The 24,304-nt window shown below is 36.1% G+C and overlaps 1 protein-coding gene across 12 annotated transcripts in view; it reads right to left on the minus strand.

Annotated features, from left to right (window-relative positions):
* PHC3 (polyhomeotic homolog 3) overlaps positions 1-7,248 on the minus strand; it is an 80,814-nt gene extending 73,566 nt beyond the window's left edge. For 11 of the 12 annotated variants that reach the window (XR_897099.2, XR_897102.2, XR_002777679.1 and 8 more), the window contains exons 1-3: positions 7,192-7,248; positions 4,575-4,737; positions 961-1,116 (exon numbers count right to left, since the gene is read on the minus strand). Coding sequence is in view for 4 of the 12 variants with exons in the window: in XM_011380225.2 (XP_011378527.1) it covers positions 961-1,116; positions 4,575-4,737; positions 7,192-7,205 (333 nt within the window). In the remaining 8 variants the exon portion in view is untranslated. Of the gene's footprint in view, positions 1-960; positions 1,117-4,574; positions 4,738-6,521; positions 7,158-7,191 lie in introns of those variants that run through there. The other variant, XR_897101.2, reaches the window with a different exon arrangement.
* Between the last annotated feature and the right edge of the window lie 17,056 nt (positions 7,249-24,304).

Below are 24,304 nucleotides of genomic sequence, written 5' to 3' on the forward strand. Positions count from 1 at the left end.
CAAGATGTGGCCAAAAAGATTAAGAAAAAAAAAAAAAGCTGAATGTCGAAAACAGAAGACCCAAAAGCTGGTCTTATTTTAACAGCTACACTCTTCATCAGTTTTACTCTACAGGTGTCTGTCTTTTTTGAAATGGAATCACCACTCCGACGTTATGAAAAAGAAACTGAAGCTACATCAAGTACCAGTGGGTTTCAGTTTCCTAACTCATATCATGAATATATTATTTAAAATTACACTACCAAGAAAGAGCAACAGCTGGGAAGGTGTTTACAGCAGAAATAAACCTTTTTCAAGTCACTCAACTGAGATCTTCTAATAACATTGAAGATGAAATCTCACACGTAATTTTATTTAAATAAACAGTAGAATATTAATGAAAATATTTTTTAAGACACAAGCATTTAATCATAAAATCGTCCTGTTATCAGCAGGTATAGTATGATTAGATTTTAGAAAGGTGCATATGCATATTTTTATATAAAAATTTCTGGAGGGGAACATATTAAACTGTGATAGTGGCCACTTCTGAAAAGTGAAAAATGGCAGTGGATGGTGAAAAAGGATACTTTACTTCTTATAAACAATTTTATACTAATTTTTTTAGTAAGTGTAAATTACCTGAATACTAAAAAAAAAAAAACCCTTTTTTGTTAAAATGTAAATATAATTCATGTAACCCTAAGTATTCACTGTTGTACCTAGATTTTTACACACAAAATCATGACAAAAGCACAGCATTTCTGTGATGCAGATAAAAATCAGTGGTACAAAAGTTAGTGGAACCAAAAAGATCCATTATTTTTTTAAATTAACTTCCATTTGGCAGCCTATTATATTTCCTTAAAAAATAATCACAAAATATTTGAGAACTCTGAAAAAATACCCAATATATTTATTGTTAGTAATTATCCATAGATAACATCAACTTTGGCCTCATAATTCTTCTTTCGGTCTCACCTGAACAGCAGCAAGGCTCTGAAGCTGGGAGCTGCTTAAGTGCTGCTGCTGAAGAGCTGCAGTGTGCAGCATCAAGTGCTGTTGTTGAGCTGCATACATTTGCTGAAGGTACTGAGCAGCTGAGCTGGGGGGGCGATGCAATGCCTGTTGAATTACCTGTGATAGGTCAATTGAACAAATGTCAAACCATAAAAGTATTAAAAAAGTAGTTTAAAATTTCACTACTTTAATATTCTACATCATCAAGCTTTTAACACAGTTCTCTCCTAATTACATATCACCAGGATTCATTAATCTGTACAAATTAAAACTATCCAGTATAGGCAATTCACAAAAGAAAAAAGGGCCAAACAAGCATTTGAAAAGATCTTCAATCACAGTGGTAGTCAAAACTTACAAATTAAAACAGGATACTATTTTCCAATTTTCAGATGGATAAAGTTTTAAAATACTACTACTAACTGGGAAACAAGACATTCTCACAAATGTTAGTAAGAATGTAACTGATATAACTATTTTGGACAAAATTTGATAGAATTCAGGGCTTGGGTGTAGAGAGAAATATGTATAATCCTGCAGCTATTAATAGTAATGTGGATCAGTGCTGTCCAATATAGTAGCCATTAACCACATGTGTCTCTTGAACAATTATAATGTGGCTACTGCAACTAAGAAATTGAGTTTTTAATTTTACTTAATTTTAATATAAATATAAATAGCTATATGCAGCTAAGAGCTACTATATTGAATCACACAGATATATCTGTATTAACAAAAAAATTTCCCAAATATATAGGTGAAAAAAGCAGATTAAATAGAGTGTATAGAGTAAGATACCATTTTTATGTTAAAAAATTTGAAAGAATATTCAGGAAAACATTAAAAGACTACCGATGGGTAGTTAGATGAGGTGAATTTTATCTTCTCTTTTGTATTTTTCTCTAAATGTCTGAAAAACTTAGAATGGGAATTATTATCACATAAAAATACAGTGATTTCTATTTCATAAAATTAGTTTTTCAAATGTAATTTTTCAAATGTTTTCAAATTTTTTTAAATGTCAGCAATTCCTTGTTTTAATCATGTCAACGGACTAAAACTATTCTTATTAAAAATTCCTATAAAAGTAAATCACTATGAATATTTATTATAATATAAAAGCTAAGCCTGAAACTTCATAAATAGATAAATGTAGAAAAGTCAAATATTCTAATAACAGAAAATCCTTTATCTGTCCCAACTGGTACTGGTAAGTCATGACTATGCCAGTCCTCTGCAACCACATCCCAAAGTCATATCATGCCCACAGTGACTGAAATGGCAAAGAACCCTAATAGCGGCATTAAACTAGAGTTTTCAAAGAATTACAGGAGTGATAGAGCCATATCCTACAGCATGAGAGTCTGAGACAGGACACTTTGAACCACAAAGCCATGAATTTCTTTATCCAAATTCCAAGAGAGCATATTTCCTTGTGTTGCTTGCTTTCATGTGTTCACATCTAATCTCTTAACCACAAAATGCTATACCTGGCTACTGATTCCTGTCACAAAATCAATATAAGCTTCTGACCCCTAGCTTCAGGGGACTATAGCCCAGCATTAAGTAATTTAGAATTATAACAATATGTCTCTATTGGTCAGGTAAATCTATCTGTGTTCTTCTAATTCCATAACAAAATTCTAAAATCAAACTGAAATAACAAATGAATAATCTCTTTGACAGATGTTTTTATCATAGTAATTTTTTCTATTGTCAGTATAGTCTTTCATTACTGTTCAATGCTATACTCATGGGAGAGAGACTTTTTAAACACAAGTTAAAAATATAGCACACTGTTCTTATTTTGTTCCTCTAAAAGAACAAACAAGGAGGTTATACAGAATTCACGGGACTGAAAAAGAAAGCTGGAAGGTATTAAAGAACTACTTAGGTTCAATAATAGTTCGATAAAGATTGATTTGACTTCATTTTAAGGGAAACAATTCTGTGATCTCATTCAAACCAGTGAGATATATCTGTATCTATACTTCTCCAGTAACATTTTTTTAAAAACTTTATTAAAATATAGCTTATATACAATATTATATTCATTTCAGGTGTTATTGTGATTTGACATCTATATACCTTGCAAAGTGATCACTGTAACAAGTCTAGTAATCTTCTATCACCATACAAAGTTATTATGATATTATTGGCTATATTCCCTATGCTGTACATTATATCTGAGTAACACTTTATTTTTTAGCACATCCAGCTTAGATAAAAACGAGAGAACAAAATGGCATATTAAAAATACCCAATCACCTATCTGTATGCTCGAAGATTTAGATCCTATTCCCTATATCCCTTGCCTCAGAGAAAGGTAAAGAACATTAAGAAATTCTGCATTCCGGTTTGAATTTCTGAACTGACTGGATCTCTAACAATTCTGATTCTACCAATGGTATAAGTTTAAAATCCTAAAACATAGAACAGTTAAATAGCCATTATACTTGGATAGCTACTCTACAAAAAATGAATGGGAAGAGGACTGTATCAGTTATTTTCAGGGTAGAATGCAACTATGGGAATTCTATAAAGTAAGCAGGTATAATGGAAAAAATAAATCACAGAGTAGTTAAAGGCACAAATCTAAAGTGAGAGAACTTATTATATGAGTTTAGGAAAATTATTTAGCCTATTTAAAACATCGGTTTTCCCATACGTAAAACGAACATAATAATAGTATCTACTTCATAGAGGTATAGTGAGAATTAAAAGAGATAATCCATGTAAATCATTTACCAAATGCTTGGCACATAGCAATTGCTCAATAAATATTAGCTATTATTATTTCCTGGGTATATTTAATGTGCCCGCACAGTTCTAGATGTTTCCTTTAATCCTCATAATAACTAATCAAGTAGATGGTCTCACCCTCATCTTACAGTTTCCTGAGGCTCAAGAAGATTATGCCTCTCAAGGCAACATAAGCTACTAAAATCTAAGCCTGAAACTTCATAAACAGATAAATGTAGAATTCAAACAAAGAACATATCAGACTGCAATGTCCATGCCCTTTTTATGCAGTAACACATTGCCTCAACTGCCATTATTATAAATAAACCAAGTAAACTTCATTTTCTCAACTAAGTGAAGAGCCTAAGACTTTTCCTAGTTAAATATTCCCTTCCCACTCTGCTCCTAAGAGCTTTAGAATGAATCTTTCTCAGACCACGTGGGTTTAAAATGAACCTCTTAAAGCATCTACAGACCTGAATAGATCTCCCTAAGTCTATATTTTGGGTTTAAATATAAAATAACCCATAACAACCTAGAGCCATTCTGCATGTTAGAACTCTAGATTGTCTCCACATTGTAGCAGCAGCTAGAGACCTTCCAAGTATAATTTTAACATATCACTGTATAAGCTACATGCTGACAACTGTAAACTCTCTCAATAGAATGATTATTAACTTTTTGCTTGTTTCAAGCATTAACAATTCTAACTGTACTCATTTAGAGGACATCGTGTAACTTATTGGAGGATAAGAAACAACAGATTCATCTGGCTTAAGCAAAAAGTAATGACATCCTAAGTCTTAGCCTATCCATCGTTATAACTGAAATACCTGTACAGCATGTCGGTCTGAGCCACTGTAGACAGAGATCTGTGGTTGCTGCATTCGAGAAGAGGAAGTGGTAATAGTGGTAGTGGTGGTGCTACTGGTTGTTGTCGAAACAGATGTTCCAGGGTTTGGTTCACTATCCATAGCTGTACTGTGGTCCTTAAATCTGGTAAATAACACAAAGGGTTTGTATTGGCAAAAGCATTATCCTACAGGCTCATAGAATATTTAATTATTTCAAAGAAATAATCAACAATAGTCTAAATTTCTAAAGTGGCCCTCAAAATACAAATACCACAATCACTACAAGCACTTAGAAAAAGTACTTCACAAATATACACATTTAATACTTAATACCAACTAAATTTGAATTAAAATGATTCAGGATATGTGACTCAGATAAAGATTGGCCTAAAGCTTATCTTTTCATTATTGAAAGATGAGTGTTTTGAAACCAAAACAGGTGATGAGAGAATACTAAACTAACTAGGAAAATAAAAAACCAAGCGACATCAGAATACTTTAAAATATTTATATTCTTTTGACCATAGTAATTACAAATTAAAGTCATTCTTATCTATACGTTAAATAAGATGTCTAAGGACCTGCGTTAATAAACTTCATTTTTGGCTACTGTATACACTTTGCTTTAAAAATAAGTTCTTAGAAAAAAATTAATAAAAAACACACTGGCTTTTCCTATAATTAATTAACAACACTGTCATTACTACATCTAACTTATAACTCTTATAAGCAGATTACTCTTATAACTCTTATAAGCAGATTACTCTGATTGGGTAAAAAAGCAGCTAACAACAATTTCCCCACTTCCTTACAAAAAATCTCTTTTTCACAAAGGACCGCCTGAAATTTTGAAAGCGGCAGAATTATGTCACTTTCCTCAAGTATGGACAGTAAAGTACATTTTTGTACAAGACTTATTGACTGTTTTCCATCCACTATAACAAATTCACTTCACTATTGTACAAAATTCCACTAAGTATACAGGATCTGTATCTCAATAAAGTCAAACAACATTTTAAGTCAATTCTGAGGGCCACAATATTGTTAGAAACTGAAATGAGTAGTTTTTGTAGGGTTAGAAATGCACCACAATGGGGAAAAGCACACGAGAATATACTGGTTTTATCTGTCTTTTCTTCTGAGAAACAAAATCTGACCCACCTCACATTAGCAGCACTGACAAGAATGTAACAAGAACACTTTCTACTTCAGGAAAAGACAAAGGAATTGGGCACTAATTATGTTCGTATACATTACTCCCATATGGTGTACTTTTATGTACAAGTTTTCTTTGTTCTTTATGTCATTTATGTAAATATTTACATGCTCTTCAGGGAATCAAACGTTTAAAAAAAATCTCTATTTAATAAGTGGAAAAATGAAAGAAAAAAGGGGGAAGCTAACTTCGCTTACTTTTTTTTATTAAGAAGTGACTCATACATCTTGGTGCTTCTGTTTTTTAAATAGTTTTTAAAACTGCCTTCCAATAATCAAATTACAGCCTCAAATCAAACTGTTCAACATTATACAGATTTAGTGGTAGATAATGTAAACTTTTTCCAAATTACTGGCCGTCATAACACTTATGAACTGCGTACCAGGGATACGCAAAAAAACCCCAGCTGAAATTCTAGTCCTTTTAGAGTGCTATTCTGCTCAACCATATCCTGAAATCCAAACCCAATGGTAAGCAGTTCAGTAATTAACCAAAAATGGTCACAGAGAATCCAATTTCAGGCAAAGTCTAAACATCGGTGAGTGGAACTGGCCAAACCACTGAAATGAATTTGGACACCTGGCACAAAAGAACAATTTTTGTAACTCCACCGTCTACGCACAGAAATGCCTGCAAAATACATCCGGCAGTCCTGGTGCACAAGAGGCCTACCCAGGAAACACTAAGTTTGCGTCGCTAACTATGCATACCATCACACCGCCACACAAGAATGTGGCCCTCTAGGGAGTCATCCACTCTGCAGCCAGAGACCTAAAGGAAAGAAGATCTTTCTTTCCAGGGTGTTTTCAGCCTGGCCAGACCCGCAGGAGACCTCTCTGCTTTAAGGCCGGCGTTGGGACACCTCCTCCATGCCTGCCGGGGGAGGGTGGCGAGCTGCTCCACATCTCGGGCTCTCCCACGGAGTAGGGTGGCGCCGGGGCGGGAAAGAAGGGAGCGCAGAGGAGGCCTGGTAGTGCTCGCCCAGCCTACCCAGCCTCCGCAGGGCCCCGGCGCGGACAACCGTGACAAGGCTGCCCGCGGGGCCCGCTTGCAGGGATGACAGCGCCTGAGAAGCCCACAGGGGCTCATCCCCCAGAAAACCCTAGCGGCCGAGGTCTCAGGGGTGATCCTGCGCGCAGGGCCCCGCTGATCCTGGACCAGACGGTAGAAGGGGCGCTCCCGCTTCGAGGTTAACTGGACGCTTTACACTTCGCCTCCGCCTCCCGACACGGGCCAAGCAAGCTCCTCCATGATAAGGAAGCTCTCGAGTTTCCCTTTCCCCGCACTGTCCGCGAAAGAGCCCTGAGCTTTCCCCTTGGGGACGTGTCGCTGCCCCACTCGCCCCCCGGTTACGACATCAGTCACCAGCAAGTCACTCACTCCGCTTCCGCCATCTTCTCTCCTCCATCACTAACACAGGCTGCGCATGCGCCCCCCGGCGGCGGGCGGAGAGGCGGGGTGGGCTCGGGCCCCCGAGGTCACGTGGGGTCGTCGGCTCCCAATTCCACCCTTGAAACTCAGGCTCTGCTTGTCTCTGGACAGTGACCAGGTTTCTCCAATTTAGGTACCAGTGGCTCACCTCTAGCCCCTCGCTTTCTCTTGCCTAGGGTCTTCTTCCTCTTGGGGACGGGTCTGTAACCAAAATATGAAAAGTCCTGCTTAGACTATTAAATTAAAAATTGTAAGAACATATAAAATATATCAAAGCCTATACAAACTGCAGAGTGAGATAAAAGAAAATACCAAAAGGATTATTGGATGCTTAGGTCTCAGAGGGAAAGGAAATGCCGTGGTGGCTGCAAGGTTATTACCTGGGACGCATTAGTTTTTGGAATCTGAACCAGCAGTCCCCTCTCTTCCGCTCAAAGTGTTCTGGATGCTGGTCAGGCGGGTGGTTAAGGAATCATCCTGATTATCCTGTGAATATCATTTATGTCTTTGGCTTGAATTTACTGAGTACTTAGTAGGGATTGCAAACTAGAATACCATAGACTGGGTGGCTTAAAAAACAAACGGTTATTTCTCCCAGTTCTAGAGATTGGGAAGTCCAAGATCAAGGTACTGTCAGATGTGGTGTCTGGTGAGAGCCTTTTTTCTGGTTTGTAGAGGGCAACCTTGTTTGCTAATGTGGTTTGCAAACTTGGAATGGCTACTAGTTTGCTAATATGGTTATAGGTATGACAACTACTGTGAGTCAGGATGAGACAAACATAAAGGTGAGTATAAGAAGTCCCTTTCTTCTAAGAAGTCTTAATCTGGAGAGTGGAATGGGTTTTATAGATATCCACACAATCTAATGTGTTCTGAAACATCCATTGCATGCTTTGGAAACCTTAAGTTCAAGGAATAATAAACCTTTACTGTCTTTCACAGAAAAAAAAAAAAAAAAAGCATAGTGATCACAAACAATGTCTTCTTTGTGCATTTCTTTTTTTCTTTTTCCCGCTCTTTAATTCTCCCCCGACCCCCCTACTTCCACCTCTGACCTGCAGATGTTGCAGTCTCCCCTTAAGAACTGGATCTCTGAAAGCCAGGTGTCTCCTCCCACGAGCTCGTGCAATTGTGGCAGGGGCCCAGGGCACCCTCGGTATGTCCGTGACTCCACCTGGGGCATGAACCCAGGACCTTCTGCGTTAAAGCAGATGTGCTAACCACTACACTATGGAGCCACCCACTGCATTTAAGCTGGTGGAGTCGCACTAATTTCAAGAACTGAGAAAGTACTGATATAAATCTACCATAAAGTGTAATGTGGTCTAATGAAAAGTAAGGTATACTTAATCTTAAAAATCTTGTGTTCCACAGTCTCGCTAGAGAGGGGAAAAGAACACTTCTGATGTAAGCTAAATTGTCCTTTCACCTTCTGTTCCCATCTCATAACATTGTTTATTTACCATATTTTCCTCTCTGAGAGCAATTCCCTTCCTACGACTCCTGAGAGAACTCACTGAGAAAGTCTCCTTTGAAAACTCCTTGTAGATGCTCAAAAATAAGATATTGCTACTTTTCTTTTTTTTCTGACATGCTCACGTGATGTCATTGTCATTCAACACTCAGTAATCAACTGTCCATTGGTATTACTGAAATTTTTGTTGAGAAAAACAATAATGAAGAAAGCAATCTTAGACCTAAAGATGGCAAATGCATAAGTCAAAGGGGTATTTGGAATAAAAGAGCCAAAATACTTCCTTTTCATCTATCTTTCCTTTGACTATCTAAGGCCTATATCTATATCATCACTTCATGCAGATTGGCTTTACAAGTCAGAATGTGTTAAAGTCAGACCAGTATTATTTTCTAGAAACATTTCAAAACTCTAACCCTAACCCTAACCTGACCATAAATTCCTACGCTGAGTGGTGAACCACAGTGACCTTTGGGTCTCATGGAATTAGTGCCAGTTCAGAGCCAGTGTCCCGTAGTCCCCAAGATATCTGATTATTTCCATTTTCCCAATGCACAGTTAGTCTGGTAAAAGGTTGTAGGTCCCTTTGATGAAAGGAGAAAGAGTAACACTATAAATTTTTTGGTAGTGTACCATTGTCCTGCCTCTTGGCCCCTGCCACCCTAGGATCCAATTACTACTATTGCATTTAGGTTTCCCAGTTCAGTGACTGCAGTTCCCACTATAAGGTCTGACCTACAGAAAGGAGTGATATCAGAGCTCTTCAAAGATGCCAAGGTTCCCCTCATAAATTGCTATGGACTGAATATTTTTGTCCTCTCTCTAATATGGTGAAGCCCTAATCCTTAATGTGATGGTATTTGGAACCTCTGAAAGGCAATTAGGTCATCAAAGTAGAGCCTTCATAAAAGAGATGAGTGCCCTTATAAGAAGAGACATGAGAGAGATGATCTCTCTCTCTCTCTCTACCATGTGATGCTACAGAAACAAGATGCCCCTCTGCAAACCAGAAAGAACTCTCTCACCAGACACCACATCTGACAGCACCTTGATCTTGGACTTCCCAGCCTCTAGAACTGTGAGAAATAATTGTTTGTTGTTTAAGCCACAAGTCTATGGTAATTTGTTATAGTAGCCCTCTTTTGGGTGTTCTGAAGCCCAATTTCCAATATGGAGGGGAGGGGTGGTTCCCATATCAATAAACAATTCTTGGACACTCTCTACCCAGACATTAGATTCCACATGTGAAGGGTTCAATCCTACAAGACTGTCCCTTCATCTGCACTTCAGATGCCAGTCAAAAGCCCAGGCTGTTACTAGTGCTTCTGATCAACAGCCAACAGATTGGAGATTTCAATGACACTCTCCTTGGACTTCTGACTCCAGTACCAAGGCTAGGTTGTTATTGTTACCTGTGCTTCTGATCTAGTGACTATAAATCAGAGGTTCCCACAACCCCCTCCTCAAGGTCAATTAATTTGCTAGAGTGGCTCACAGAACTCAGAGAAACATTTTGTTTACTAGATCACTGGTTTATTATAAAAGGATACAACTCAGGAACAGCCAGATGGAACAGGTGTATAGAGCCAAATATGTAGGAAGGAGCACTGAGCATCCAAACCTTCTCCAAGCATGCCACTCCCGTAGCACCTTCATGTGTTCACCAACCTGGAAGCTCTCCAGAACCCTGTCCTTTTAGGTTTTGATGGAGACTTCATTGCATAGTTATGTTTGATTAAATCATTGGCCATTGATAATTGATTTAACTTCCAGTCCCTCTCCCCTCCCTGGAGACAGAGAGTGAAGGGAATCGGACTATAATTACATAATTGGCTTTCCTGGCAAACAACTCACATTCTAAGTGGGGTCCAAAAGTCACCTCATTAACATAACAAAACACAGCTTTAGGGCCATCTTCACTTAGAAAATTACAAGGGTTTTAGGAGCTCTGTGCCAAGAATGAGGTCAAAGACCTATTATATATTTATTATAAATCACAGTATCACAAGCCCAAACGGATTAACACAAGCCCTCAAGCCATATATAGCTTGCTACTTGTTTTTGTCCAGCTCTCAAGCTAAGAATGATTTTTACATTTTCTAATGGTTGTGTGTGTGGGGGGTGGGGGGGAATCAAAAGACAAATAAAACTTTGTGACAAGTGAAAATTATATGAAATTTAAATTTCAATGTCCCTAAAGAAAGTCTTATTAAACACATATTCGCTCATTCATTGATGTACTGTCTACAGCTGTCTTTGTGCCACAAGGGCAGAGCTGAGTAGCTACAACAGACACCATAATGGTCCACTTACTATATGGCCCTTTACAGAAAAAGTTTGCTGACCTCTATTCTATGGCACAGATCACCTTGCGCTGGACCCTTTCAAGGTAGTTAATACAGCACACACTCTGACCTATGGTTGAACTAGCCTGTGATCACATTCATAAGGTCCTATGTGGTGAGACAAAAAGTCCAGCAAACCTAGACTTGAATACTGGGCTAGCTACATTACCAAGTGAGCTACCTTAGGCAAGTGGTTGAACGGCTTCAAGTTTTAGTTTTATAATGTGAAGAAAGGGGAGACAACATCTTATAAGATTGTTGTAAAGTCTTAAAACAGTAATGTATAAATCTAAAAACTCCTCTTTTTCTTTTTTTAACTTTTTAGCAAAGTCTTCCCTCACCTAGATGTGTTCAATACATGTCATTGAGTATGCCTAAATATGCAATAGGTGTTCAATGCTGCTTGAAATGACACAATGTACAGACTTGCGTTTTCTCCTTTAAAGTAATACACTAAAACCAAATACTTTTCCTAAACCAAATAGTACTGAAACTGAAAAGACAGACTATAGTCCTGCCACCTCTCATCTCCTCTAGCAATAATCAGTATGTTAATCATATGCTTGTAAGTCTAATCTTCTCTTGCATATCTGTGGGCTTCTCTGTATAAATTTCTCTAATGTATCTCCTTAGGTGCTAAATAGTAGAAACATGGAGCACTAAAGCTGTAAGGGACATTAGATGTTATGTGATCCACACTAAGGAAGAATCCATGGCAAAAGAAAAATTTGAACTTTGATCGCCTACAGATCCTGTCCAGAGCTTTTTGCCTTGTGCCCCAAAGACTTACTTCAAGAGAGTAGGTGTTCAATTAACACTTGAAGATATTATATAGTTGCACTTCTATTCTGCTTTTATGCTTAGTGTTTGCTTAGCATCATGGCGGCCTAGAAGAGCTGTTATATACAGGGCTTTAGAATCAGACAAACAGATATGAATTCTGGCTCTTCCACTCAAAGCAGTGTGATCTCTTGCAATCCTATCTACTCCACCTTTAAAATATAACCTCATCTCTGGCCACACTACCATGAACATGCATGAAATTGTCAAAATACAAACCAAATTGGACACTTCTCACTAACTCCCCCGTTATCAGCCAAGGCCCAGCCACCGGACCACTGCAATAGGTCACTATGTTTCTATTCTCGTTCCTCTACAGTCTGTTCTCCACCCAGAAGCCTAAGTAAGCTTTTAAAACGTAAATCAGATCATGCCACTGATTTGATTCTCAAATCTTCCAGAGGCTTCCCATCACACTTAGCAGAGAGCCCAGAGTTTTCTCTTGTTCACTCTACTCTAGCTGCACTGGCCTTGCTTATTCTCCTCTGCACTTGCTATTCCCCAGCTGGGATGCCTTTCGCGCAGATCTAACTTCCTCAGCTCTTTTAGAACTCTGCTCAGAGAGTACTCCCCCCATCTACCCTAATATGGTCTTCTGACTTTCTGTCCCTAGCCCACTTCAGTTTTCTTCACAACACTGAAATGCACCAGATGTTATGTTATGTGCATATTTGTTTATTTATTCACTACTTCCATCAACCTCCAGGTTGTAAGCTCCATGTTTTGTTCACTACTGTATTTCCAATTCTTAAGACATTAAGTGCTCAATAAATATGCATTGAATGAATGAAATTACTTATCGTCTCCTATCCCTAGTTTCCTAACCTGAAAAATAGGAATATTTACCACAGTTATTGTAGAAGTAAAAAAACGAAATAATGTATACAAACAGTAGAGCATAATAAATGCTCACTCAGCACAGTTATTATTATTGCTCACTTTTTTTGGTTATTTTTGTCCCATATTATTATGCTCAAAGTAAAGGAAAATAATCCTCCAATTCTATTTCCAAAGGTTATGATTTTTTAAAATTATAAGGTAGTCTTTACTTTTGAAAGTTAGCATTATACATTTTTTAACTTGCATCTGTTATATTTTAAAATATTTAGTGTCAGTATCCAAGAATAAATTTTTGCCTATATGCTCTTAATGTATTAAAATAAACAGTGACATATCAGTTTTATATTAAACCTTAATTTAGTTTTCTATTTATGATAGATAAGTCTCTTTAAATACATAAAATTCCAGAGATGACAGGAGGTAGAACAAAATACATTGTAGGGAACAAGCAAAGCTAGTAAACGGATGAAAAGTTGGGGAAAAGCTTTGTAGCAGAAGCGTACAAAGATACTGAATTTGATTTTAATATTTAGCTTTAGTAAATCCCGAATATAAAATTGTGCAAAATTTTTAATAATGCAGAAATATATATGAAGTGGAAAGTGAAAATCCACTCTTTCCATGTCCCCAAATAATCATTATTAAAAGGCTCTTGCATATTCTTCTTGATTTTTCACATGACATATATATAAGTGCATATATCTTTTATTAAAGATGGCATTGGACCAAACATATTCTTCCGCACCTTTTTTGGCTTAACAATATATCTTTCCGTGTCATTGTGTATGGTTTCTTTTTAGTTTTTCTAACATATCAAGCTTTGCTTACCTCAGGGCCTTCCATACAACCCTGGAATATTCTTTCCCATACTTTGTAAATGTAGTTCCTTCTTTCCCTTTAATTCTCTGCATGAATGTCGTTTCTTTGGATATATTTTTCCTGATCAATTTATAGACTCCTCTCCACCATTATTCTCTGTCACTACACCATATTTATTTCCTTTGGAGCAGGTACTACAGTTTGTAATTGTATATTTGTTCATTTGTTTTCTTGCCTATTTTTTCTGTCTACACTGTGACTCACAAGGACAGGGACCAAACCGGTTTTGTTCATTAGTATATTCAGTGCCTATCACAGTGCCAGGTGCATAATAAGCTCTCAATAAATAAGTGTTGGAAGATAAATAAACTTGTAATTAACACATTAAAAAAAGTATATCTGATCTTTTCTTCCTGCGCACAGTGGATGGAGTATTGCCTTCTTTTTTCTTTAGTTCTTTCTTTACTCTTAGTTAAGAAACAATACTATACTTATCTTGATTTGTACCTGGAATTTGTTTTAATCAGAGACAACTGCTTTTAAAAGAAGAGTTTATTATTTACAGTTCCCAAAAGTAGGGGGTATATGGCACACGATGCAGAGAGCCACATGGGGAAGTACCAGGGTCAGAGGCAGAAGAAGTGAAAAAGAATGATCCAGAGCCTTTATTGTGGTTTCTGCAGGAAGAAATGAGTGAAGCAGTGAAGGAAAGTCTGAGCAAATTTGAGAATGACAGTTTGAATAATTTTGGCAGGCTCTGGTCTATAGGGGTGGTCTCTAGTTGTCCAGTACCTGGCCCTGGGGTGATTTAGGGCAGGGGGAATATCGATTTGGTATGTGAGAGTTAGATGTTTGGGGATATCAGTTTTGGATTGTTTGTTTGCATATAAAGGTCACATTCACAGCTTAGTCATTGGCTATCTCTAGGTTAGCTAACTCCAAGAGGGGCAGTCTCTCTGTCAATAAAACCACTAAGATGTCAAAATACCATAAAATATACCCCCCAAAACATATTTAATACATTTATTACTTTATTTAGGTATTATGAAAGTTTATTTTCTGGTTAAAGTCTTTGGATGAAAGATAAAAATCATTATTACTATGTGGTATTTTAAATACACCATGTACTTATGCAAAGCACAGTACAATATGCATTGATTTCAGAATGATTTGTTATGATGATTTAATGTATATCTAGTTTTATTCAAATAATTTGTATGATATTGCCATATTTTGAGAAATGCTTTGGATACTCATTTGAAGTAGTTTTATGGAAATAAAATATGTAACACCTGATAATTTTCTCTTACCCAATACCATACTACTTAATCTTAACCTACAATAAATGTCCTCTGTCTTAATATGATATATTTAAGAGCCAAGAAGCAATCTATTCTTTGTAACACGTATGGAATATTTTGTAGGTAATTAAATGTGTGTGTGTGTGTGTGTGTGTGTGTGTGTGTGTGTGTGTGTGTGTGTGTATGTGTGTGAATCTTTGTCTATTTCAATGCAGAAAGAGGTAGGGCTGAAAATATGGAGTTAAAACCTGAGTTTAAGCATTGGTTCTGTTCATTTCCTGCCGGTGCAACACCAAGTTTATCATCACGAAAGCAGGGATAACAGCAATCTTTACCAGATGGACTTTGGGGAGAAATCAATTAATTTAAATGTGATTGTATTTGTCGAAGTTTTATAACTGCAATGTACTATGTGCATGTGTTTACTTTTACATCAATATACTGCAGAGACATTGTTTTCAGAATAAGAATTCAGAAGGTTTTTTGTTTTCGTTGCAATTGTAGAAGTGTTAAAGTGCAAGACAGGCCAGCAGGTGGGGGGGACACTAAAAATTGATTCAGGAAAAGAATAATAATTCGTTGTCTATTTATTTAGTGAAATTTTGGGTTTAAGGGTACTTCCCATCAATGAACTTCAAAGAGCTTTGAAATGTTTATTTCTTTTCATAATATTTGAAGTCAGTTGGGTTAAAGATGTCGTCATTTGCTCTCTGAAAGGAAAATAAATACGCAGCAAGTTACATAACCTGCTTAAGTCAAAATTGGAACAAAGGCTTTCAGTTTCACCAAATAGTACTCAGACTGGAAATTGCCCTGCTCCCCATAACAAGTACTTTCTTTTGCTGGACTCATCTAAGGTTTGGTTTTATCAAAATACTTGCTGATGTAAGCAATTAAAATTTAGAAAATCTGTCATCAAAGGATTATTAGCAACTCATTATCAGCAAATAGGCCACATCAAGTGCCTCTAAGATACAGGCCTTAGGTTACACTTAATGAAGTTAAGAATCTGAATCCTCTCCTGAGGTACCAGAGTTACCATTTTTATCTATTCTGGGCCATCCTTTCTTCTGCTTTCATTTAAAGAACAAATATCCCCACATTCCTCTTCTCCCTAAAACTTTACTGATTTAGGACTAAATCCAAAGCTTCTTCCTTGGCTTATGAGGTCCTTATTTTCTGACCCTAAAACATCTTCTTCTGCTTCCAACTGCCTTTATATTGAAGCCTCTTTGAATTTCTCATCATTCAGACACAAGCTTGGCCTTTTCACGGCTCTGCCTTTACACTCAACATTAACTCCACTTAAAATGGCAAAAAGAAGAGATTGCAGGGAGAAAAAGAAGATACATTTGTTGAATACTTATTGAGTGTTCTACAAGTAATATCTTATCTAAGAAATAATAATAAGATATCTAAGATATTATATGTACAGCAGACCCATGAAGAGGTATTATTACTAACCATTTTGATGATGAAGATAATTATTTTAGTGGTATTAAGTAATCTGTCCAAGGTCACAGAGCTAGTAAGTAGCAGGACTAGCTTTGAGACCAAAGTCCAACTCCAAAATACATGTTCTGGCCTGTTCCATCTTCAGAATCTCTCTACCCACTATTGTCACCTGGCATTACTCTTCAGATTCTGCTCAACAGAATCTTCCCTCAGCATTCACAGCCTCTCCCAGATGGAGTTAGCTGCTCCCATAGACCCCTGTTTATACTCCTCTAATAGTACATACCAGGTATTTGTTTTTAATTGAGGTATAACTCACATAATATAAAATTCATCAGTGTATATTCACAATCTTGTGTAACTGTCATTACTAATTCCAGAACATTTTCATCACTCCAAAAGAACCTCCATGACCATTAAGCAATCAATTCCTATTTCCCCTTCCCTGCAATTCCAGCAACCACTAATTTGCTTCCTGTCTCTATGGATTTGCCTAATCTGGACAGTTCACACAAGTGGAATCACACAACACATGGCATTTCGTGTCTGGTTTCTTTTACTTAGCTTAATACTTTCAAGGTTCATCCACACTGTAATATGTTTCAGTACTTCACTCCTTTTTATAGATAAATACTATTCCATTTTGTGGATATACCGCATTTTGTTTATCCATTCTTCAGTTAATGAACATTTGGTTTGATTTCACTTTTTAGCTATTACAGATAATGCTTCTATAAACATTCATGTACTAGTTTTTGTGTAGACATATGTTTTTAATTCTCTTGGTTATATAACCAGAGTGGAATTGTTGGGTCATATGGTAACCTGATGTTCAACATCTTGAAGAACTGTCAAACTGTTTTCCAATGCAGCTGCATCACTTTCTATTCCCACCAGCAACATATGAGAGTTCCAATTTCTGCACGTCTTTGCCAACACTAATTATTACCCTTTTTAAAAAAATTATTATAGTCGACCTACGGGTGTGAAGTGGTATGTCACTGTAATTTTCAGTTGCATTTCTCTAATGACTAATAATGAATATTTTTCATGGTTTTTCTTTGGCCATTTGTATGTCTTCTTTGGACAAATATGTATTCAAAGCCTTTGCCCACAAAGAGAAATTGAGTTATTTGTCTTTTTATTGTTTAGTTCTAAAAGTTACTTATATATCTGAATACTAGTCTCTTATCAGAGATATGATTTGCAAATGTATTCTCCCATTCTGTGGAATGACTTTTCACTTTTTGATGCTATCCTTTGAAATACCAGCGTTTTTAATTTTGATGAAGTTCAATTTATTTATTTATTTTTATTTATGCTTTTGATGTCAATATAAGAAACTATTGCCTAATGCAAGGCCACAAAGATTTCCTCCTATGTCTTCTAAGAGTTTTATAATTTTAGCTCTCACATTCAGGTCTTTGATCCATTTTGAGCTAATTTTTGTAAATGGTTTACATAGGGATCAATTTTATTCCTTTATATGTGGATATCTAATTGTTCTAGCATCACTTTTTAAAACAAAAACAAAGACAAAACTATCATTTCCCCAATTGAATTATCTTGGGCCTTATCACGTGTTTTTAAATAAATGCTGACACATATTTGCTACTGTGAGCTCATTGAGGGCAAGTTTTTTTGAATTCCTACTTCCATGTCTATCACGGACTATGATATAGTAAATCTTCAACAAACATGTTCAATGAATGAAAAGCTGATTGCAGATTCCTAGTGTTAACCAACAAATGCCAAGTGCCATAGGCTTGGCTAGGTGTTGAGAAGTTTTACACATAAAGCTCAAGTCTAGTGAATTTTTCAAATGAAACATTTGCAAGGGGTCCTAGAATCCTGCACTCCTAGACTGGAATGAGTCTCTGAGATCATAGACCTCCTCCTTTGCCAGTAAGGAAAAGCAGAACTTAGAAGGCTAAATAGCAGCCTGAGGCCTATCTCATGTAAATTTGCCAGGGGTGGTCTCTTTGAACTTATATTCTAACTGTTATAAGCTAACAAAGAATTTTTTCAGTTAGTTTTTGATAAAGTCCTTTCCAGATGGAAGACAATGCTTCTGTTTCATACCACACTTATCTTCTGAGATAACTGCTTATCAGAGATTTAAAAAAATTTTTCTCCCATCCTAGCTGTACATAATTACTCCTTTCTGTGATTTTTTAATAGATCTTACTCACTCTTCCACAAAATTAGCACTCTGTTTTGTACTGCCTATTGTTATGGATTGTTATATAATCTTGAATTGTTATTTATCACAGGTTTAAGAGTGGCTTCCTAAATAGACTACTCAAGTAGACACAGGGGGAAAAGTTAGTTTTTACACTTTATTGTATCTACTGGACATGGAGCAGATGTTTCTTGATATTATTTGTGTTTTTAGATTTTTTTTTTCATTTTTTAAAATAAGAAGCTGTTAGGCCTAAGTTTCATTCTGTTTCCCCTTCCATAGATAAGACAACTTGCTCTTATGTTCCTCTACTTGCTTTCCTAGAGGAATAGAAAAACTGGAGACCTAATAATAGGTATATGTATGTATATAATTATTATAATATATATGTATATACATAATATATATAATATATAGGTATATATGTAATATATACACATATGTAGTATATGTAATATGTATAACATATATACACAAATGTATTACTATGTATATATTTATATATGTACATATATATTTAAATATTCCTTAATATTACTATAAGAAGTTTTCAAATTCTATTAAAAAGATAAAAGAATTTGGCAAAATTCCCCCAAGAATTTAGTAAATTAAACTAACTCTCAAGAGAACTCCGAGTTACAGTTTTGAATTACTGAGTCAGGAAATAGAGAAAGCCATCCTGTTCCTCTTATCTTAAGCTTTCTTTCTAGTTATGAGGTGGAGGAAGGAGATAGAATAATCTAGCCTCGTACTGAACAGTGCCTATAGAACATAACCAGAATCTTTGCAAGTGTTTATCTGAGTTAAAATATAAAATTAAGACTAAATAAAAGGTTGCTGAATGAGAAAGAATGAGTATGTCATAACATAATACTTAGTACACACTGTTATGCCTCTATGGGAATACAATGAGTCTGTTAATTTACTGTGATAAGAACAAATTATGTGTGGGCTAAAGTGATTCTCTAATAACAATGAATACAGACATCATTTTAGCATGGGGTTAGATCATGGAAAACTAAAAACAAAAAACAAAACTAAGGATTTTGTAAAGTTAATTTTTTTTCTCATCTGCTAGAAATCACTTAGTCCGTTTCAAATTCACAGCATTTTAAAATTATGCTAAAGAATAAAAAACATTGAAACAATAATAAAATCATTATCATTTCACTTCCCTGGACTTCATTCATAAAATGAGTCCTAGTCTTTATGCTCCTCAAATTACAATCAGTGGATCAGCAACATCAGCATCATGTGAAAGTTGATTTGAAATGCAGAATCTGGGTCCCATCCCAGACTTTTTAAATCAGAATGTTCATTTTCACAAAATCCCCACTTAATTTGTATGCATGTTAAAGTGTGAGAGAACTGGTCTAGATGATATAAAGTAACTTCCAGCTAGTAAATTCTACCATCCCACGATTCTAGTTGAAAGGTTGCAAGTTAGGGAAAATGAGACACTTTCTTAGGAGTTGTGCTTGACTTGAGTAAACAGATTGCTCAGCAAGTTGAACTAACCTTCAGGTCACAGCTTTAACAAGGCAAAGAGAAAATAAAGAGTTGCTCAGCTTTCTTCCTATCACACTAAGATTAATTTTAGTATTTAAGTGGACATAAAACAATGTAAAACTATTTAAATATTAATAATAGTTTAAACTTTGTTGCATACCTACAATTTTCTAAGTGCCAAAAAGAACTTAAAAGGTAAGATTCCTACTCTTGAGGCATCTAATGAATATGGTAGCTTTGTTTTAAAAGTCTCAGTTTCTGGAAATCATTGTTGATTTATTTATAGGCTGATTTGTAATTTGTCATTAACCAGAATAGGAAGGCATACCAAGCCAATAAAATATCTCGTGTTTAAGTCACAGGGTAATAAGCACGATGTGTGGAGTGCTGTTCTCATTGAGATTGTGCCAGTGATTAAGGAGCTAGACATCAATATAGACTGCGAGCTCTGCTTTTTCTCCTGATATCTCTGTGGCCCCTATTTGGGTCAAGGTCAGCACAAATTCCATACAAAAATATTTGAGTCCAATAAGAAGTAGGTGGAGGGGGTGAAGAAATGAGCTAGCCCTCATGTCGGGGGAGAAGGGCTGGCAAACTTATGGGGGAGGGGAATTCATTCCAGAGGCTATGAGAGAGAACTAGATCACAGAAGGAGACCAATGTTAGGGTGGGTGATCTGCTAGAGCAGGGAAAATTTATTACGTAAGGTTTACATTTTCAATTGAATATACCATTCTCAAGAGCAAATTTTCCATTTCAAATTGAAGGGTAGTTTACATATAGTTGATTGTTATTGGTGACACAATATTTGGTGTGTGAACGTCCTTTAACAATGAATGATACTTCTAAATGAAGTTTCTATATTTTGTTGGAGGCTCTTTCAACATCATTTTACCAGCCAACTTTGTGTCTTTCAGTTTAGCCAGACATAAGTGGGGCCTTCTGGTTTCCAAAGAAGAGGGGTTAGTACTCAGCAGCTGCTGCAATTATTGTCATTTACTGGCACATTTGCATTTTGTTCTCTTTATTAGTATATGTCCTGACTTTCTATTTGGATTGTAACTCTTTTGAAAAGAAAGAGAGAGCATAGTGCTTGGCATCAATTAACCCCATAGGAGTTAATTGTGTTGAGGTTTCTTAGACTTCTTTAACTATTCAGTGACTTTCATTAAGTAAATGAAATGACTTTCACTAAGTAAATTTATAAATAAATTTTATAATTTATTTTATTGCTGACTCTTTTGCTTAATGGAACTATCCACTGATGGTTAATTAAAACAAACCTCTTCTTTCATGTGTGTGTGTGTGTTGTTTTGTTTTTTTGTATTAACAATGTGTTATTTTACATTTTAGTTCAGTCTCAGGAAATCCTCATCAAGTAAAGCAAATGCTTACCCTTTTTCTTATAAATAAGAGGAATGAAGCAAAGCGGTATTGTTCAATGTCAACAGACATTGAGAACTTATTATGTGCTAGGTGCAGGGAACACAGAGAAAAAACAAATTATAGTCTCAACCTTATGAAAGTGCCAGCAAGAAAATAAACTATGATACTGGGCAATACATGCTGTAATTAATATATAAGCAGAGTGTAGAGTAGGAGTGCAGAAGAAGAGGAAACATGAAGAGAATGGGTACCTAACAGCCAGGGGAGCAGAGGTGAGTTTGTAAATGGTTCCTAGAGGAGAGTGGAAGTTGGTCAGGAGTGGTGGGGACTGCGTTAGGGAGGGCATTTCAGTCTAGGCAGAGGGTACTATATATACAAAGACAGGTATATGTGTCATTGGCATCAATGAATGAGCTTTTTTTTCTTTGATTATCAGGGAACCTATGACATGAATTTTAAAGTTATTTTAATTTCAAAGTGAAGACATTTTGTTTCAAAGGCAAAATAAATATAAATATAACAGGCCTAAGCTGTTATATTGTCTGTTGTGTGGAAGAGAGATTGGGGAACTATAATGGAAATAAGTTTATGTGGATGGAGCAAAGGGCGCACCCAGATAACTTGAAGATAAAGTTGGCCTGATGTCAATGGGGCAGCGAGAGGGCATAAGAGAAAGAAGGAGGAAAGGGAAGTCATGGGGGTATTGTTTGCTATCCATGCTGACTCAGCAAGGTTAATTAACAGGATAAAAACTAAATTCTCTTACTCACCTCAGCTGTCAGGGCTCTCATCAGGAGTTGGGTCGTGTCTTCTGCTCTTGAAGGTTAACTGAAACAATTAATGTGATATTAGGACATGATTACACAGGATCTCGGTCTACTATTTATTATCTCTTTCACCTTTCTCTAAGTAGGTTATTTTCTTGGCTCCACGTTGGGACCAGCAATCTGATGACGACAGAATGAAAGAAATATTGGCCAAAAATATTTTAAATCCCTTAAGCTTGTAGATTTGAGCATTAATTATTTTTTTCCTATTAAAGTTATTGCAGTGAGCCAAAGGCAAGTATAATTCAGCCCAGGGCCCAGTCTTTATCTCCAAAGGTCACAAATTCCCTCCAAATGATCAGGACTTGCACTTTAAACATTTTTCTTTCCTTTAAATGACATTATCACATGTTCAGTGTAATCACTGAAGAATTTTAGGTTAAGAGCAGCAGTCTTATCCAAAGTTGAGGCTATTAATAAGTACCATTTTAAGTATAACAGGAAGAAAATGGGCTGTGGGAGGCTTGTTCGCAGTGTCTACCATTGACTTCCCATTTTATAGCATTTAGTTCTCAGTTGAGAAACAGGCATGAAAGATCCAGTAGCAGAATTTATTAGATGATGTAAAGAACAAGGTAAACAAATGTTCATATTTGGTCCTTGCTGCAGGGCTCAGTAGTGATGCTAATTAAGACTGAACATAAAGGTCTGTCTATTCCGATTAGTCATTTTCTTGTTGGAGCAGCCCTATCTCTAGAAAGAAAGCCAATTTTTCCTAAAGATATGATTAATGTGATGCCAGATTCCTTTTAAACACTTTTATAGACTCCTGTTTTTTTTAAATCAGAGATGGCTCAATATTTTCTAGTATTTTGTTACTAAAAATAACATAATTTCCATGCCTTGATCATTCTATATGCATGACTGTGCCTTATATCTATTTTAATTGCATCATACGGACTTCAAAAATTAATATCAGAGCACTTCCATGAGGAGTTCCCTGTATACTCTCTCCTTAATGAAACAACCATAACTGGTGAAAATTATAAATTGAAAAAATGACCACTGGCTCAGACTGTGAAGCAATTTATGCCCAGGGCATTGTCAAAAACACTGAGGCAATCAGTTGCCAAATAGTGGAAGCTAACAATTGGGACTGATATTAATAAAGGCAAAATAGCCAAAACTTAATAGGGAAATGAGTGAAAGAGACTGTCAAAGAGAACCTGACTAAAACTACACTGTCATTCCCCAGGGAAAGGAGAAGGAGTCAGGGTGACAGTGTGCATGCCAAAGCCACACCCGCTGAGGAGAGACATCAGGGGCTACACACTGTGGTGGAAATAGAATTTACTGAATTTGTCTAGCTGAGTCACTAAACAAATAAACAAGCAAACAACAACAATGACAAGCCCTAGAGCCAGTCTGGATCAATCTTCAGAGTTGCTACAATGGAAATGTATGGTCTGAGACCAAAAAGTGATGAGACATGTAAAGAAACAGGCAGGTGGGACCCATACACACAGAGACTCCTTTTAGTGTTGGACTTAGAAGACAAAGACTTCAAAGCAGCTATTATAAATTATCTTCAAATAACTAAAGGAAACCATGCTTATGAGCATAGATTCAAAATTTCTCACCAAAATTTTAGCGAACTGAATCCAGCAATATATAAAAAGAAGTATATACCATAACCAAGTGATATTTTTCCCAGGAATGCAAGATTAGCTTACATTCAAAAATCAATTAATATAACATACCATATCAATAGAATAAAGTACAAACCACATGATTATCTCAATAGACACAGAAAAAGCACACACACACAAAAAACCCAACACCCTTTCATAATAAAAATAGTCAACAAACTAGGAATAGAATGAAACTTCCTCAATCTGATAAAAGATATCTATTAAAAAAAATCTAGAATAATCATCACATTTGATGGTGAAAAACTGAAAACTATCCATGTAAAATTGAAAATAAGACAAGAGTGTTCATTCACACTCTTCTCTTTATTCGACATAATGCTAAGGCAATCAGATAAGAAAAAGAAATAAAAGGCATCCAGATTGGAAAGATAGATGTAAATCAGTACGTATTCTAAAATGGCATAATCTTGTACATAGGAAATTCTAAGGAAT

Source organism: Pteropus vampyrus, unplaced genomic scaffold, assembly GCF_000151845.1.
Source record: "Pteropus vampyrus isolate Shadow unplaced genomic scaffold, Pvam_2.0 Scaffold12, whole genome shotgun sequence".
Lineage (NCBI taxonomy): Eukaryota > Metazoa > Chordata > Mammalia > Chiroptera > Pteropodidae > Pteropus > Pteropus vampyrus.